We start from the raw sequence: 19663 nt of genomic DNA on the forward strand, positions 1-19663 counted from the left end.
TGGAAAACCATTTACCATGCTAATGGACACCAAAAGAAAGCTGGGGTGGCAATCCTTATATTAGACAAATTAGATTTTATTTTTTTATTATTTTTTATAAGATTTATTTGACAGAGAGAGACACAGCGAGAGAGGGAACACAAGCAGGGGGAGTGGGAGAGGGAGAAGCAGGCTTCCCGTGGAGCCAGGAGCCCAATGCGGGGCTCGATCCCAGAACCCTGGGATCATGACCTGAGCCGAAGGCAGACGCTTAATGACTGAGCCACCCAGGTGCCCCAGACAAATTAGATTTTAAACCAAAGACTGTAATAAGAGATGAGGAAGGACACTATATCCTACTTAAAGGGTCTATCCAACAAGAAGATCTAACAATTGTAAATATCTATGCCCCTAACATGGGAGCAGCCAATTATATAAGGCAATTAATAACAAAAGCAAAGAAACACATTGACAACAATACAATGGGGCACTTTAACATCCCCCCCTCACTGAAACGGACAGATCATCTAAGCAAAAGATAAACAAGGAAATAAAGACTTTAAATGACACTCTGGACCAAATGGACTTCACAGACATATTCAGAACATTCCATCCCAAAGCAATGGAATACACATTCTTCTCTAGTGCCCATGGAACATTCTCCAGAATAGATCACATCCTAGGTCATAAATCAGGTCTCAACTGGTACCAAAAGATTGGGATCATTCCCTGCCTATTTTCAGACCACAATGCTTTGAAACTAGAACTCAATCACAAGAGGAAAGTTGGAAAGAACTCAAATACATGGAGGCTAAAGAGCATCCTACTAAAGAATGAATGGGTCAACCAGGAAATTAAAGAAGAATTAAAAAAATTCATGGAAACCAATGGAAATGAAAACACAACTGTTCAAAATCTTTGGGATGCAGCAAAGGCAGTCCTAAGAGGAAAGTATATAGCAATACAAGCCTTTCTCAAGAAACAAGAAAGGTGTCAAGTACATAACCTAACCCTACACCTAAAGGAGCTAGAAAAAGAACAGCAAATAAAGCCTAAACCCAGCAGGAGGAGAGAAATAATAAAGATCAGAGCAGAAATCAATGAAATAGAAACTAAAAGAACAGTAGAACAGATCAACGAAACTAGGAGCTGGTTCTTTGAAAGAATTAACAGGATTGATAAACCCCTGGCCAGACTTATCAAAAAGAAAAATGACCCAAATCAACAAAATCATGAATGAAAGAGGAGAGATCACAACCAACACCAAAGAAATACAAACAATTATAAGAACATATTATATAAGCAACTCTATGCCAGCAAATTAGATAACCTGGAAGAAATGGATGCATTCCTAGAGATGTATCAACTACCAAAACTAAACCAGGAAGAAACAAAACCTGAACAGACCTATAACCACTAAGGAAATTGAAGCAGTCATCAAAAATCTCCCAACAAACAAAAGCCCAGGGCCAGATGGCTTCCCAGGGGAATTCTACCAAACATTTCAAGAAGAATTAATACCTATTCTTCTGAAACTGTTCCAAAAAATAGAAATGGAAGGAAAACTTCCAAACTCGTTTTATGAGGCCAGCATTACCTTGATCCTAAAACCAGACAAAGACCCCATCAAAAAGGAGAATTACAGACCAATATCCTTGATGAACATGGATGCAAAAATTCTCACCAAAATACTAGCCAATAGGATCCAACAGTATATTACAAGGATTATTCACCACGACCAAGTGGGATTTATCCCTGGGCTGCAAGGTTGGTTCAACATCCACAAATCAATCAACGTGATACAATACATTAATGAAAGAAAGAACAAGAATCATATGATCCTCTCAATAGATGCAGAAAAAGCATTTGACAAAGTACAGCATCCTTTCTTGAGCAAAACTCTTCAGAGTATAGGGATAGAGGGTACATACTTCAATATCATAAAAGCCATCTATGAAAAACCCACAGCGAATATCATTCTCAATGGGGAAAAACTGAGAGCTTTCCCCCTAAGGTCAGGAACGCGGCAGGGATGTCCACTATCACCACTGCTATTCAACATAGTATTAGAAGTCCTAGCCACAGCAATCAGACAACAAAAAGAAATCAAAGGCATCCAAATCAGCAAAGAAGAAGTCAAACTCTCACTCTTTGCAGATGATATGATACTTTATGTGGAAAACCCAAAAGACTCCACCCCAAAACTGCTAGAACTCATACAGGAATTCAGTAAAGTGGTAGGATATAAAATCAATGCACAGAAATCATTGGCATTCCTATACACCAACAACAAGACAGAAGAAAGAGAAATTAAAAAGTCGATCCCATTTACAATTGCACCCAAAACCATAAGGTACCTAGGAATAAATTTAACCAAAGAGGCAAAGGATCTGTACTCAGAAAACTATAAAATACTCATGAAAGAAATGAGGAAGACACAAAGAAATGGAAAAACATTCCATGATCATGGATTGGAAGAACAAATATTGTGACGATGTCAATGCTACCTAGAGCAATCTACATATTCAATGCAATCCCCATCAGAATACCATCCACTTTTTTCAAAGAAATGGAACAAATAATCCTAAAATTTGTATGGAACCAGAAAAGACCCCAAATAGCCAGAGGAATGTTGAAAAAGAAAAGCAAAGCTGGCGGCATCACAATTCCAGACTTCCAGCTCTAATACAAAGCTGTCATCATCAAGACAGTATGGTACCGGCACAAAAACAGACACATAGATCAATGGAACAGAATAGAGAGCCCAGAAATGGACCCTCAACTCTATGGTCAACTGATCTTCGACAAAGCAGGAAAGAATGTCCAATGGAAAAAAGACAGTCTCTTCAACAAATGGTGTTGGGAAAATTGGACAGCCACATGCAGAAGAATGAAACTGGACTATTTCCTTACACCATACACAAAAATAGACTCCAAATGGTTGAAAGACCTAAATGTGAGACAGAACATCCTAAAGGAGAACACAGGCAGCAAAACCTCTTCGACCTCAGCCACAGCAACTTCTTCCTAGAAACATCGCCAAAGGCAAGGGAAGCAAGGGCAAAAATGAACTATTGGGACTTCATCAAGATAAAAAGCTTTTGCACAGCAAAAGAAACAGTCAACAAAACCAAAAGACAACTGACAGAATGGGAGAAGATATTTGCAAATGACATATCAGATAAAGGCCTAGTATCCAAAATCTATAAAGAACTGATCAAACTCAACACCCAAAGAACAAATAATCCAATCAAGAAATGGGCAGGAGACATGAACAGACATTTTTCCAAAGAAGACATCCAAATGGCCAACAGACACATGAAAAAGTGCTTAACATCGCTCGGCATCAGGGAAATCCACATCAAAACCTCAATGAGATACCACCTCACACCAGTCAGAATGGCTAAAATTAACAAGTCAGGAAATGACAGATGTTGGCGGGGATGCGGAGAAAGGGGAACCCTCCTACACTGTTGGTGGGAATGCAAGATGGTGCAGCCACTCTGGAAAACAGTATGGAGGTTCTTCAAAAAGTTGAAAACAGAGCTACCATACGATCCAGCAATTGCACTACTGGGTATTTACCCCAAAGATACAAATGTAGGGATCCAAAGGGGTACATGCACCCGGATGTTTATAGCAGCCATGTCCACAATAGCCAAACTGTGGAAAGAGCCAAGATGTCCATCGACAGATGAATGGATAAAGAAGATGTGGTATATCTATACAATGGAAGATTATGCAGCCATCAAATGGAATGAGATCTTGCCATTTGCAACGACATGGGGATGGAACTGGAGGGTATTATGCTGAGTGAAATAAGTCAATCAGAGAAACACATGTATCAAATGACCTCACTGATATGAGGAATTCTTAATCTCGGGAAACAATCTGAGGGTTGCTGGAGTCGGGGGTGGGGTGGGAGGGATGGGGTGGCTGGGTGATAGACATTGGGGAGGGTATGTGCTATGATGAGTGCTGTGAATTGTGCAAGAATGTTGAATCACAGATCTGTACCTCTGATACAAATAATGCAATATATGTTAAGAAAAAAAAAAAAGAAGAAGATAGCAGGAGGGGAAGAATGAAGGGGGGGAAATCGGAGAGGGAGACAAACCATGAGAGACGATAGACTCTGAAAAACAAACTGAGGGTTCTAAAGGGGAGGGGGGCGGGAGGATGGGTTAGCCTGGTGATGGGTATTAAAGAGGGCACGTTCTGCATGGAGCACTGGGTGTTATGCACAAACAATGAATCATGGAACACTACATCAAAAACTAATGATGTAATGTATGGTGATTAACATAACAATAAAAAATTTTTAAAAAAGAAGGAGAGGGACCTTAGGATCTATAGGAAGAGTCTTCAGAATGAGTAGGACTTCAAGAGTGGCAGAGGAAGAAGCAGGTTGCAGAGCATCGCGGGTGGAAAGAACAGCATAAACAAAGGCAAGGAAGCTTAAAAGGGATTGGTATATGTTTGGGTAACTGTAGGAAATTCATTTCTTCTGGGTTCAATGCAGAGCCAAAGATGAAATCCAGAGTACCTATACAGGTAAACTGTTTTTTTTTTTTTTTCTTCATGAAGCTTCCAGTATCATATTTTGTTGCAGTTGAGAAAGGAGAACCGTCTCACTAGAAAACACATCTTCAGGGAGGTCTATAATCAACTGACTAGAAGAGACTATACTAAAAAGTATATCTTAGAAGATTCAAGTATGACATATATTTGAGCTCCCATTAAGCTCAGAAGGTGGGAAACAAATGCAACCCTGCATATTTTTATTCCAAACACAACCTTAGATACGAAGTGGTCACCACTCCCATTTCTAACACCGACTGAGGGAGTCACAGTGGAAAGCTGGGGGTTCAGTCCCAACTTTTCTTTGCCCAATGCGGTTTCCACTGCTGCCCGGTATCTCAACGACTCATTCAATGCACCTGCCTAGAATGATCCTTGCTGTCAATTTATTCCATGGACCTTGCCTTCTACAGCTTTCCTCTGGCTTTATCAGTCTTTTCCTGGGCCTACTTATAATTTAGAAAATATATTTTTCTTTATTTTCCTCTCAGCTAATCTGAATACCATGTTTTATGCAGGCTGGTCTGTGGCTCAACAAATTCCTCCCTCTACTAAAAAAAAATGATGCATATCCAAACAAACTCAAAGATGGGATTAACATTCTTGGACACATCTCTTTCTCCATGGTAATTGAGTCCCCAAGGAGTGTCTAAGTCTTTGGGAATCTTGACAGATCATAATTTTTTTTAACAATTGAGACCCTGTTATCAGTAGAACCAGGTTCCTCAGAGAAGGCAGGGCTGAATTCGCAACAAGGAATTTAATTTAGGCTCACCATTTATCTAGCAAATGGTGACTTATGAGTAACTTTTCAATATGTGTGTCATAATGGCCTGCTGCTGACTGACAGTAGGCACGGAGATGGAAGCCATTTTGAGACCAACTATTTTATACATCACACGAGAAAGCATCATGAAGTATACCAAGATAAAATATTCAGGAGGAAATAAATGAAGGGTGGAATTTTCTTCCACTAACAAAGATGCATTTTGCACTCTTATACCACAAATCTCTGGTACATATTCCTGACTTACCAATGGAAACATATAGTTAAGATAGCACTGCAGAGTTAAGATGTCCGTTGTGAATGAGGTTGAAAACTTTTGACTAAATAACGCTATCTGTTCCAGGAGCCATTTACTTTTTAAATCTGGGGATGTTCAAGATATGCCCAATGTTTTCTAGTACTTTTAATAGAAAAGGTGGTAAAAATCAGTGGTGTCTACAAATGCCAGGGTATTCATGAACTTTAGCAATGACATGCACAGTTATTGTCTCTTGAAAGGCTGATTTTTTTTTCTTTTTTGGGTAAATGGCAAATCCCTAACATAGGAAAAAGGACATTCTACAATGTGAACAAAATCTAAAAGGCAAGCTAGAAGGCAAGGGCTGGCCAGGCTGCTAAAAGAAAACACCTGGGAGAGAGCTGGTCCCAATTTTTAGGTACAAACCATTTCTAGAGACCACAGCCTACGGGCATGCGCTCAGCAACCTTCACCTTCCTGAGAACAGTAGAGACTGCCGAGAAGCAAATAAACATGGTTAGAAGGAGAAGATGAGCCAATACCAGACAGAGGCCAAGAAAACATAAAAGTGCAAAGCACCAAAAATGACTATTTTTTTTAAGATTTTATTTATTTGAGAGAGAGAGAGAAAGAGAGTACGCGCACGCGAGAGCGCAGAAGGACAGGTGCAGGAAGGCCGAGAGAAGGACAGGTGCAGGAAGGCCGAGAGATGCGGATTCCCCACTCAGCAGGGAGCCCAATGCAGCTTGATACCAGGACCCTGGGGATCATGACCTAAGCCGAAGGCAGCCGCTTAACTGACTGAGCCACCCAGGCGCCCCCCAAATGACTAAATATTTTATTTTCCATTTTCCAGTGTTCCTTTTTACCCATGCTTAAAGAAATAAAATTTTTCAGAGCTTGAAACGTGTTTTTTAGAACACCGAAGTTGTGACAATAAGCAAGCACAAACATTATTCAGCTGCCATAATTAAAAATGGAATTAATATCACAGTTACCTGAAATTCTAATCCATAGTTTTCTCTGCAGAATTCTCTCAATTTAGGATACACATTTTCTCTTAGTGCCTGTCTTTCTGCTCCCGTGTCTGTGGTAGAAAAACAAACACAGAGAAAGGGAGTTATGTCCACACATAGGTATTTCTGGAAAAAAAATGTAAGCTTACAAATTATTTTTAACATTAATATAATCCAGTTGGGTGCTGATTGTGAAATGATGGGATATTTGACTGCCGGGGGGAGGGAGAGAACCTGTTCCTAACAGAGCAGGGGGAGCAGAGAGCCCCCCACCAGATGTAAGAGCCTGCAGGATGGATGGGAGCCCCACCTGTCAGTTCCGTGTGGGCCGGCAGAGCTGAGAATTCACATTTGAGTCTTTATGCCGACACGGACACTCCCATGAATCTCTTAAGTAGCCGGACCATGCGGTCTTTGGAAGAGGCAGAAGGAAAAATCATAAGGCTACTGGCTATCAGGTGTTTTAGCCCCATGACGTGTAAAAGTTACAAATTCACACACACATCACACACGCCCATTAATTTAGTTACTGATTCCAAATATTATCCAATCTCTATCATTTCTATAGTATTTAGAAATAATTCGACTTTTGCAAAATTCAGTACAGTATCCATGCAATCAGTACAGTAGTGAGGAAAGACAAATCGTGGGAGCCAGCTTCCAAACTAGCCTGCCAAAGTGACAGAAACCAGTGTTTACAGGGAAACCAAAGACTCACTACAAGGCTTTTAGATTACCCTATGGTCTAAATGGATAGGGTCTTTTCTAGCCATAGATCCAACACAGACCCGAAGTCCAAAGCAGGAGGACCAAGCAGAGGAGTGATGCATTTGAGCAGTGCCCGTGTGTTGTCATGGCCCTGGTGGAGGCCATAAACTCAGTGTTTACATGATCTATATAATCTCAGGATCCAAGGCCCACCCTCCTTCATCTCATTTTAAGGGCTGAAAACATTAACTTCACAATAAAGGTGATTAATATTTAATCAATCTCTCTAGAAGGCTACAGGTGTTTAACACACAAATAACAGAAGTCACTTTAAAAATAAATACTGCCAGATGCGGAAGTTGGGAATAATATGCATATTATAACAACATGATTATATTATTACAAATTAAATAAACAGGATTAAGAGATGCTAAAATAGTATCAAAATAACACATGAACAAATTTTTTTATTTCTTAAAAATGTTAATTGTAACTCATAACTAGGTACTGCCGTCTGAATGTGGCATAGTATAAGACAGAAATATAGTAATATTTACTGAGTGCTTACTATAAGCATGTACTAAGTATTTCTATGTGTATTTTCTTAGTCACTTCTGACAACTCTATGAATAGGTAAAATTACTATTCCATTTTTTAAAAAATATTTTATTTACAAAGCGAGAGCATAAGCTGAGCGAGGGGCAGAGGGAGAGGAAGAATCTCCAGCAAATTCTGTGCTGAGTGCAAAGCCCAACATGGGGCTTGATCCCATGACCCTGAGATCATGACCCAAGCTGAAATCAAGAGCTGGGCACTTAACTGACTGAGCCAACCAGGCTCCCCACTATTTCACTGTTTTTATAAGAGGAAACTGAAATACAGAGGGGTTAAGAGACTTGCCCGAAGTTCTATGACCTCTAAGTTGGAGAAACTGGACTTGAATCTAGAGAGCCATTTGAATCTAGAGTATTCCATAGTTTGCTCTAACCACAGGAAATCTGCAACGTGCAAAGAATCAATCTTCGAAAATGACGCATTGGATAACTTCATGGCGTACTTAAGGGATGGTGATCTCACCTCTCAATCTGGACTCTTCCTCCCTATTCCCATTCTTACCCCCTTTAATCCATTCTCCACAGAGAAGCCAGACTGATCTTTTATAAATGCAAATCAGATCACATAAAGCCCTTCAGCAGCTCCGCATAGCACTTGGAATGAAATCCACACTCCTTACTTTGAACGTTCTCCCTCTCCCAAAGTGATCTCTTAACCACTACGCAGATTATTCGCCTAGTCATGGCCTTCGCTCTAGCTAGGACTTCCTCCTGTAATGCTTATGATCAGCTCAAGGCGTCTCCTGTCAATCAGGTATCAGCTTTAGAGCCACCTCCTCCGAGCCCTCCATCTACAGAACTGACTCTCTGTCCCGTCGCCTTTCAAATTCTTTGCACATTACTCATCACTACTCTTGCTATTCGTTTACTATCTGTCTCCCCCACTACAAAGTGAGCTCAAAAAGAGTTACAACCTTCTTCTGTCTCATTTACTGCTACATCCAGAGTTGTCCTCAATTAAGAAATAAGTGAATGAAAAAACCCCACACATGCACCAGTGACCAGAATGAGCTGACAGGCAAATGCTTCCCTGTAATTACTACCAGAAACAGAAGGGCTTGCTACATTACAATTTGTCCTTGGATGGATACAGAATCAAGACTACGGTTCACACGAAGTAAGTGAATGAGAACTGAAATATTGATTTCTTTTTTGGTTTCTGTGTTTCTGGCAAAACACTAACGTATTTTACCAAATTATGTTGAACCTTCCCCAAAGTGTGAAGGGAGCGTATGCACATATCTGACATTCTGTGTTATTACTTATGTTATAAAAATGACTCAGATTTTCCTGTATTTGTGTTAATATGTGATGATTGGCTCTGGAAATGGAAAAGTAATTAAGTTAAAATGGATTAATTATAATGGGTGACAGATAAGCTGGCTTAATTATATTAAAAAACCTGATTCATACTAACAGCAAATCCAGATGGTTGGCAATTAAATAACATTAGAATGTCATAAACAGGAAAAATTAAGTTACAGAATGTCACACATAAAAAGGGACCTCTTAAAAAAGTGTAGGTCAGAGACAAAGTATGTCATCACTGACTCTTTCTACAGAGTCATCACACATCTATTTGTATCTGCCCAGTTCCTTATCCCTTTGAGAAGATGAATTAACACTTGGGCAGCACTATTAGGTTTTTAAAAAAGGATTTGCATTCTAAATAATTCCTCAATGATTTCAGAGTTAATGATTAGTCTCTGTGCAGTGTCTGAGTTACTCACAGGAAGAGCCCTAGGTGAGGATTTTTTTTTTTTTAAATTCAATTAGCCAACACATAAATACATCATTAGTTTTTGATGTAGTGTTCAATGATTCATTAGTTGCGTATAATACCCAGTGCTCATCACATCATGTGCCCTCCCCTCCTTAATGCCCATCACCCAGTTGCCCCATGCCCCCACCCACCTCCCCTTCCACAACCCTCAGTTTGTTTCCCAGAGTCAAGAGTCTGTCATGGTTTATCACCCTCTCTAATTTCTTCCCAGTTTTCCCTCCCCTTCCCCTATGATCTTCTGTGCTATTTCTTATGTTCCATATGAGTGAAACCATGATAATTATCTTTCTCTGATTGACTTATTTCACTTAGCATAATACCCTCTAGTTTCATCCATGTCGATGTAAATGGTAGGTATTCATCCTTTCTGATGTAATATGAGTAGCATTCCACTGTATACATGAACCACATCTTTATCCATTCATCTGTCGATGGACATCTGGACCCTTTCCACAGTTTGGCTATTATGAACATTGCTCCTATCAACATTGGGATGCAGGTGTCCCTTCTTTTCACTACATCTGTATCTTTGGGGTAAATACCCAGTAGTGCAATTGCTGGGTCATAGGGTAGCTCTATTTTTAATGTTTTGAGGAACCTCCATATTGTTTTCCAGAGTGGCTGCACCAGCTTGCATTCCCACCAACAGTGTAAGAGGGTTCTGAGGGAGTAGTCTTAATCAATACCATTATCCCACTTCATGAAGGATTTAGATTAATTCAAAGTTTCTATTAAAAGTGCTAAAATGACCATGTTGCATTGGGACTTCTTACTGCCCCTGCCTCACTGAAACTTAAGGCCAGGGCATGAGATTAAGTCACTTCCCTCTAGGCAGCTCAGAAAATTCATTTAGGATCCAGCACACATCCTCTGCTACAATTGCAGCCAGTTCTCCCAGGTTTCTGTACATTTGCTCCTGCCTGGGTTCTCCCTCTTCATTCACCTGGCCTGTCAGCCAAAGATTCATCTGGATATCCTATCTGGTTTTTGTTGTTTCTGTTTGGGTTGATTTCTTATTTGGCAGCTTCCCAGAGGCTGTGTCCTCTCCACACCTTCTAGGGCCTCTGTGCCCAACCAGCCATGTTGACCCTTCCTTACATCAATATCATCAAATTCTGTCAATTTTCTCATGAATATCTTTTGAATTTGGCCACTCTCGAGTTTTGCACTCACCATCTCTCAACCCTGAGGGTCCAAAAGTCTCCTATTTGATTGACTTCTTATCTGTCCTTCCTCATTGCAGTCTTATACTCCACAGAGCTGCTGGAGAGAAATCCAAGACCAAACAAAAGCAGTAGCTAATTTGATCAATAAAGGCCTTGGCTAGCATCCGATGGCCCAGAAGATAAAGACCAGAATGTTCAGCAGATGTAAATGTGTTTTCTAGAGAAGTTCCATCTTCTACTGTTCTCCGCCATGCTCCTTCCTGGGTACTTTTTCAGATATTACTTGAACCCAAACCTTGTCCTTACACACACTGCTTTCCACGCTCAGAATGCCCTATTTACTGCATCCCTTTGCTTGGCCGACTTCAACCCTTCTGAGCCCCAATCAATGGTAACACACTTAGTGAAATCTTACTAGTCAGAGACAGGCATGCTGTCTCCAGCTCATCCCATAGCACTGTGTGCTCACCTCTATATAACATCATATATTATACTTCATTATAATTTAAAATTTTTAGTTTGTCTCCCCCATTTGACTTGTGAATTCATGAAAGGCAGGGACTTTGTCATTCATCTTTACATCATGGAAATTAAAGCAGACCCCAGCACATTGTTAGTCAATAAATGAATGAGCAAATAGATGCTATTTATAATGAAAACATTAATTAAACCCAGCTAAAGAATTTGTCTCCACAAAGCTAACACAACTCAAAATGCAATGTCATTTTCAAGTAATAATTGACTATGTTGACAGCATTAATAATCATGTGTGAATCTGGGGCAATGTTATAAAATATATGACAGAGTTTGGTATAGTGGGGAATTTTAGATCCTCTTCCCAATAAGCAATAATAAAATTCAACAAAATTGTCAAAGTAAGCATTTTAATTCTCTGTAAATCAACCAAAGACCAAAGGCATAAAGCAAATTGGGAAATGATTGTTCATGAAAAACAACCGAACTTTGGGTAAGAACATGAGAGTCTATGGGATTCTCCTACCCCCTTTAACCTCCACACTCCTTCCCATGTCAGAGAAGGTCAAGCTGTGAACATCAACTTCACTGCCAGAGAGGACTTGCTTGATTTGGAGCTAAGCATGGGAACACTCTGTGCCCATCAGTATTGTTAGCTGCAGTAGTGGTCTCAGAGGTAGACAAATGTGGGTAAGTCTGGCGGCTCAGCCAGCCTAAAGCTTCATCCAAATTTAAAAAGGAGATAAAGGAAATAAAAAGTCATGGAGGGCCTTGTTAAGCTCTCTGCAAATTCCTGGCTGATGGGAAGGCTACCCAAAAACACAAGAGACACTGAAAGCTATCCATGTATTTGTGGCTGACTTTGAGCCTGTGTACGCAGGCAGTGGAAACATGACAAGATCCAGTGCAAGTAAAAGCTGGAACAGACTTAAACACTGGCTAAACTTTGCATGTGTTCCCAACCCACACAGGCAACTGGCAGAGAACAAAAGCCCTACCGGCTTGAGACACTTAAGAAACTCTTGACAAATCGTTGACTGACACTAAGCTATGCAGAAAAGTGGGTGACCTCTGGGAAGCCAGGCGTATCATCACCATCATCATCACTGTCATCAACACCATCACCATCAAATAACGGGGCAGAGACATCAGCAGCTTGCACTGTGGGGAACAGATTCCATAAGTTTAGTCCAGGTAAGTTATTAAACAAGCCAAAAAAAAAGCACTCCAAGGTAAAAATCAGAATCTGGATTTGTTACAATGTATTAGTTAAAATATCCACTTTTCAACAAAAAATGTTGAGATATATAAACAGAAAAATGTGACACCTATTCAGGAAAAATAAGTAGTCAATAGAAATTGTCTCTTAGTTTTCCTATGTGAGGTTTAGTTGACAAAACCTCAAAATACCTATTATAAATATATTCAAGGAACTTCAGGTAACCATGTTTAAAGAATAAAGAAAAATGAACAGAAAGCTGTGGGACAACATCAACTGTAGTGGTATGTAGGTAAAGGGAGTCTCAGAAAGACAGGAGTAAGAGAAAGGAGGAAAATAATTTTGGATAATTGTTCAAATGTCATAAATTTAATGGAAAACATTAATCTACATACCCAAGAAGTTCAAAGAACCCAAATAGGATAATGACTAAGAGATCCACGACACCTAGTCAAATGGCTGAAACCAAAGATAAAAGAGAAAATCTTGAAAGAAGCAAGAAAAAAATGACTCATCACATACAGGGAAATACAATTAAGGGCTGACTTCTCATGAGAATGCATGAAATCCAGAAGACAATGGAACAATATACTCAAATTCTGGGGGAAAAAATGTCAAGCAAGAATTCTATATCCAACAAAACTATGCAAAAAAAAGAAAAAAAAAAAAAAAGACCTGGAGGACATGATGTTAAGCAAAATAAGTCAGGCACAGAAAGACAATTACTATAGGATTTCACTTACAGGTCAAATCTAATATAGTCAAACTCACAATAGCAGAGAGTAGAATGATGGGGGCCAAGGCCCGAAGGGGGAAATGGGGAAGTACTGGTCAAAGGGTATAAAGTTGCATTTAGACAAGATGGACAAGTTCTGGAGATCTAATGTATAAAGGTGTAGATATAGTTAACAATACTGTATTGTAGGCTTTAAATTTGCCAAGAGGGTAGATCGTAAGTATAATCACCACAGAAAAAGGAAAAAAAAAAAAAGGTTAACTATGTGAGGTGACAAATATATTAATTGGCTTGATTGTGGTGATTATTTCACAATGTAGATCAAAACATCAAGTTGTATACTTTAAAGTATACAATTTATCCTTGTCAATTATGTCTCAATAAAATTGAGAAAAGATGAAATAAGAACATTACCAAATTTAAAAAGATTAAGAAAACCTGTGGCTAGCAGATCTGCATTAAGAATTTACTAAAGAAATTCCTTCAAACTAAAAAGAAATAACATAAGACATTAACAAATCTATACAAAGAATGAAAAGCACTGGAAAAAATAAATAAGTATGTAAAAAAAAAGATTACATAATTATATAAATATATCTTTTTTCTGTATTATTTTATACACTTAAAAAATTTTTTAATGTTATTTTTTTAAATCATGGTAACTATATTTTTTAATCCCCATACCCTATTTCCCCATCCCCCCCATCCATCTTCCCTCAGTTTGTTCTCTATAGTAAAAGTCTGTTTCTTGGTTTGTCTCTTTCTCTTTTTTCCTTTGTTTTGTTTCTTAAATTTCACGATGTTTGTCTTTCTCTGACTTACTTATTTTGTTTAGCACTATACTCTCTAGCTCCATCTGTGTTGTTGCAAATGGTAAGATTCCATTCTTTTTTTTATGGCTGAATAATATTCCATTACACACACACACACAAACACACACACACACATCTTCTTTATCCGTTCATCAATTGATGAACACTTGGGTTGCTTCCATATTTTAGCTATTGTAAATAAAGCTGCAATAAACATAGGTGTGCATGTATCCCTTTGAATTAGTGTTTTCTGTTTTTTTTTTTTTTTGGTAAATACCCAGTAGTGCGATTACTGGATCGTAAGGTAGTTCTATTTTTAATTCTTTAAGGAACCTCCATACTGTTTTCCACAGTGGCTGCACTACTTTGCATTCCCACCAATACTTCAAGAGGATTCCTTTTTCTCCACATCCTTGCCAACACTTGTTTCTTATGTTTTTGATTTTACCCATTCTGACTGGTGTGAGGTAGTAACTTATTGTGGTTTTGATTTGCATTTCCCTGATGATGAGTGATGTTGAGCATCTTTTCATGTGTCTGTTGGCCATCTGTAGGTCTTCTTTGGAGAAATGTCTTTTCATGTCTTCTGCCCATTTTTAGTTTTATTTTTTTTAATTTTATTTATTTGACAGAGAGGAACAGAGAGAGAGAGAGCACAAGCAGAATGGAAGAGGGAGAGGGGAAGCAGACTCCCACTGAGAGGCAGGGGGCCTGAGGCGGGGTTCAATCCCAGGACCCTGGGACCACGACCTGAGCTGAAGGCAGATGCTTAACCAACTGAGCCACATAGGCACCCCCCTTCTGCCCATTTTTTAATTGAATTATTTGTTTTTTGGGTATTGAGTTGTATCAGTTCTTTATATATTTTGGAAACTATCAGACATGGCATTTGCAAATATCTTCTATTTAGTAGGTCGCCTCTTTTATGTACTTATTGAAAAAACATAAGACTATATAATAAAGCAATAGTTAGAACACTGCACTGTTGGGTTTGAACAAACATACATATATTATACATATATAACACAAGAAGGAGGAAGGAGAAAATGGAGGTATAGTGGTACAAAGTATTTATGTATTTATTAAATTAGTATTCATCTAAACTGTAATAAATTAACAGGTTTTGTAATCCCTAGAGCACTTAAAAAAACTAAATAAAAACAACACAACAAAAGAATTAAAATGATACACTAAAATATTTAACAAAGAAGAGTAAAATGGGAACAGATGAAGAAAAATGACATGAGATATTTAGAAAACAAACAGAAAAAGGTCTGAAATAAATCCAAGCGTATCAATGATAACTTTAAGAATAAACACTCAAAAGACTGGATATTGAAACCACATCCAATTATATGCTATCTACAAGTGACACACCTTAGGTTTAAAAATATCAATAGGTTGAAAGTAAAAGATAGAAAAAAATAACATGCAAACAGTAACCAAAAGCAGATTGAATATACAATATCAGACAAAACAGATTTTAAGAAATACTAGATAAAAAAAGAGCCATGATACAACAATTTTAAATGTATACATACTCATAAACAGAGCCCTAAAATTTATAAAGCAAAAATGGACAGAAGTAAAAAGAGAAATAGACATTCTAACATCAGCTAGTGATTTCTCTAGTGCATTCCCCAAAACTGATAAAATTACTAAACGGAAAATCAACAAGGATACAGAAAACTTAAACAACACTGTCAAATAACTTGACTTTACATTTGTAGAACTATCCACCCAAAGACAGCAAAACACATATTTTTTCTGGGGCTCCCATGATAGGTCATATACTAGACCACAAACAAGTCTTATAAATTTAACAGTACTAAAATCTTAATAAGTATGATCTACAACCATAATAGAATTAAATTGGAAATCAATAACATAAAGACTTTAGGGAAATCCCCAGACATTTAGAAGTTGAACACACTTGTAAGTAACTCATGTCTCAAAGAACAATACACAAAGAGAAACAGAAGTCTTGAAGTGAATGAAAACACATGTTAAAAGCTATGAAATGTAACTAAAGCAGTGGTTAGAAAGAAATCTCTGTCTTTAAACACCTATAACAAAAATGAAAGGTCTCAAATCAATAACTCAGGATTCCACCTTAACCAGAAAAAGAAGAGCAAACTCAACCCAAAGCAAAGAGAAGGAAAAAAAAAAAAAATTAAGATTAGCATGAAAATCAATGAAATAGAAATCAGAAAGAAAAAAAAAAAACAACGGAGAGGATCAGTAAAGTCAAAAGTTGGTTCTTTGAAAGATCAATGATATTTATGAACTTTCAGCTAGGTTGACCAAGAAAAAAGAAGACAAATTATCAAATCAGGAATGAAGGAGAAGCCATCTAGCATACTGACACTACTCTTGTTTAAAAAGTTGTAAGGGTATATACTATGAACAATAACTTTGTTTCTAATGAATTCAGAAACTTGGGTGAAAAGAACAAATTCCAGAAACACAGACATCATTGAAATTGAGTCAAGAAGAAAAGGAAAATTTAAAGAGATTTATAACAAGTAAAAAAAAATCTGAATGAGTTAAAAATTAAAAATCTTCTCACAAAGAAAATCACCATTCCAGAGTGTTTAACTGGTAAATTATTTCAATATTTAAAGAAGAAATAATCTAGGGCACCTGGGTGGCTCCGTCTGCTAAGCTTCCAACTCTTGGTTTCGGCTCGGGTCATAATCTTATGGGTGATGGGATCAAGCCCTGGGACGAGAGCCCCACATTGGGCTGCATGCTCAGCAGGGAGTCTGTTTGAAAGATTTTCCGTCTGCCCCTCCCATCTCTCTCCCTCAAAAATAAATAAATCTTTAAAGAAATAATCCTTTACACTTTCAGAAAACAGACCGGAAGGAGCACTTTTCAACTTCTTAAGTCTATTATTATCCTAAACCTAAAACCAAAGACATCAAAAGAAAAAAACAACAACACACAAAAGTTATAGACCAATATAATCCTCATGAACATAAATGCAAAAATCCTTATCCAAATACTAGCAAACTGAGTCCAGCAATATATACAACATGATCAACTGGGGTTTGTACAAGAAGGAGAGGTCAGTTTTAATATTTGAAAATCGTTAATGTAATACGCCACATAAAGAGATGATATGACCATATGATCACTCCATAGATGCAGAAAAAATCATTTAACAAAATCTAATACCCATTTAGGACAAAAACTTGGTCATAGGAACAGAAAGGAACTTTCTCATTCTGGTAAAGGGCATCTACACAAAACCCCACAGCAGCACCATGTTTCTTGACTGAATGGTTTCCACCTATGAACACTTTGTCACATCTATTCAACATTTTCCTGGAAGTTCTAGTCAGTGCAGTGGGGAAAAAAGAAAGAAAGAAAGAAAGAAGCCATCTAGATTAGAAAAAAACAAATATAACCATTTTTATTCTCAGGTGATAAGATCTGGAATGTCAAAAATCCTGAAGAATTCAGAGAAAAAATACAAAAATAAATGAGTTCAGCAAAGTTGCTGGATATTCCATACAAAATCAATGATATTTCTTTATACTCACAACAGTCTAAAAATGAAATACAAAAACTGCATTTACAATAGTATTAAAATAAAAAAAAAACCACTGAAAAATAAATGTAACAGAAAAAAAATAGAAGGCATACATTGGAAACTATAAAACCTTGCTGAAAGAAAAACCTAAATGGAGAGACATTTCATCTTCATTGATTAGAAGACTCAATATTGTTAGAATGGCAATCCTTACCAATTACAGGCCTGAGATTCTCCAAACTGTTCTACAAATCCAAAACAATACCTATGAAAATCCCAGCACATTTTGCAACTATTTTTTTGAGTACCATCATTTAAATGAAGTATACCTTAGTCAATCCTGCTTATGACCTGCTCTGTTAGATACACCAACTGGTATCAGAGAGAGAGGACAACGGAGGGACCGAGTGTAGCTCTGGAACCAAACCTCCCGTGTCTGAATCCCAGCTCCTTCACTACCAGCTGTGTGATCTCAGGCAAATTACTAAATCTTGCTGGGTTTCCATTTATTTTTCACTTGTCACATGCAATCAACATGACTAGTATCAGCCTTAGGAGGTGTTGAAGTACTTAAAGAGCACCTAGCACGTGGTACTCAATAAATGTTTGCTATTACTTTATCACACAATTTGGGGATCAAATATTAAAGCATTTTTTAAAAATTTATAATTTTCTGTACTGAAAGAGTAACAGTAAAGTAGCCACAACAATCATGGTATCTTATCCCACAACATATTCCTTAAAATGATTAAATTTTGTAGATATTTTCCAAAGCTTTAGAGAAGCCATTAAAATATAAATTTTTAAAAAATTATTTTCAGTATATCAAAATATGCTTAAAAGTTTCTAGTAGGAATTCACTAACTGTATTATTTCTATACCTCAAGACATTTTAGGAAAAAGGAATTATAAATGATAATAATGCTGGACTCGTTTCTGATAATGTCAAAGAAACCTGCACAACTAAAATATAACACTAAACACAACTAAAATATAACAAAGTATTTAAAAATGTATCCTTTTGTATGTGTCACACAGCTGGAAAACACTAAGCAATGCACAGAGGTCCACGGCACCGTGAATCTCAGAAATTAAGGGATTCCCGAGGCCAGCTTTTAGTTATTTTCTAGTAAATCCTAGTGTCTTCTAATATTGCTTTTGTCTTATGTGGGTATATGGTAACTGAGACAAAGCATGGAGCCCCATTCAAAGTGATGGGCCTACCAGGAAAAAGGCCATGACCCCACAGAGCTAGATCTTCAATGGGACGGTGAATCAAAGATAAATATTTATCAGCCAGAAAAGCTGTGGCCATCATATCTGCGTAAGGAAGAGAAAACAATTTCCTTGATGTGTGTAATCACAAGCTGGGCATCCTGCAGGTCAGTAGTGCAAATTCCTCTTATTTAAGGTCTAACAAATCTCAGGTCTGTAATTTATTATTTATTTTTAAAGATTTTATTTATTTATTTGAGAGAGAGAGGGAGAGAGCACAAGCAGGGGAGTGGCAGAGGCAGAGGGAGAAGCAGATGCCCCGCTGAGGGGCTGGATCCCAGGACCCTGGGATCATGACCTAAGCCAAAGGCAGACACTTAACCGACTGAGCCACCCAGGCGTCCCTCAAGTCTGTAATTTATTTTTGAAATGGTTCCATTTTGGTACTGACCCCTGGTGCCCGAGAAGCATACTTTTTAAATGATGCCCTAATGAATTCCAGAAAATTAAACATTCCAAGGAATATGAAGCACCCCCATTCTTCCTGTCAACATGCATGCAAACAAGGCCAATAAAAACACAAGGAAATAAGGCACCATGAGTTGAAACAAACCACCCAGCTGAATCAGCTCCACACACGACTACAGAACTATCTGGAATACCAAAGAAGTACTCAATATGTTTAAAGGAATAAAAGTAGGCACTGAGTAAAACAACAGGAGTTAGAAACCAAAAAAAAAAAAAACCCATAAAAGATAAAAAAAAAAATCTAACACTACCTTTAGAAATGAAAAATA

General features: G+C 37.8%; 1 protein-coding gene and 1 long non-coding RNA gene across 2 annotated transcripts in view; one reads left to right on the top strand and one right to left on the bottom strand.

Moving 5' to 3' along the window:
* Positions 1-19663, bottom strand: part of NWD2 (NACHT and WD repeat domain containing 2) — a 182600-nt gene that overhangs the window by 107565 nt on the left and 55372 nt on the right. Inside the window, exon 2 of the mRNA XM_021701675.1 lies at positions 6584-6672. Within this exon, the coding sequence (XP_021557350.1) occupies positions 6584-6672 (89 nt within the window). The remainder of the gene's footprint in view (positions 1-6583; positions 6673-19663) is intronic.
* LOC110590845 overlaps positions 1-19663 on the top strand; it is a 194990-nt gene that overhangs the window by 42441 nt on the left and 132886 nt on the right. The window lies entirely within an intron of this gene.

The sequence above is a fragment of the Neomonachus schauinslandi genome, chromosome 2, assembly GCF_002201575.2.
Source record: "Neomonachus schauinslandi chromosome 2, ASM220157v2, whole genome shotgun sequence".
NCBI lineage: Eukaryota > Metazoa > Chordata > Mammalia > Carnivora > Phocidae > Neomonachus > Neomonachus schauinslandi.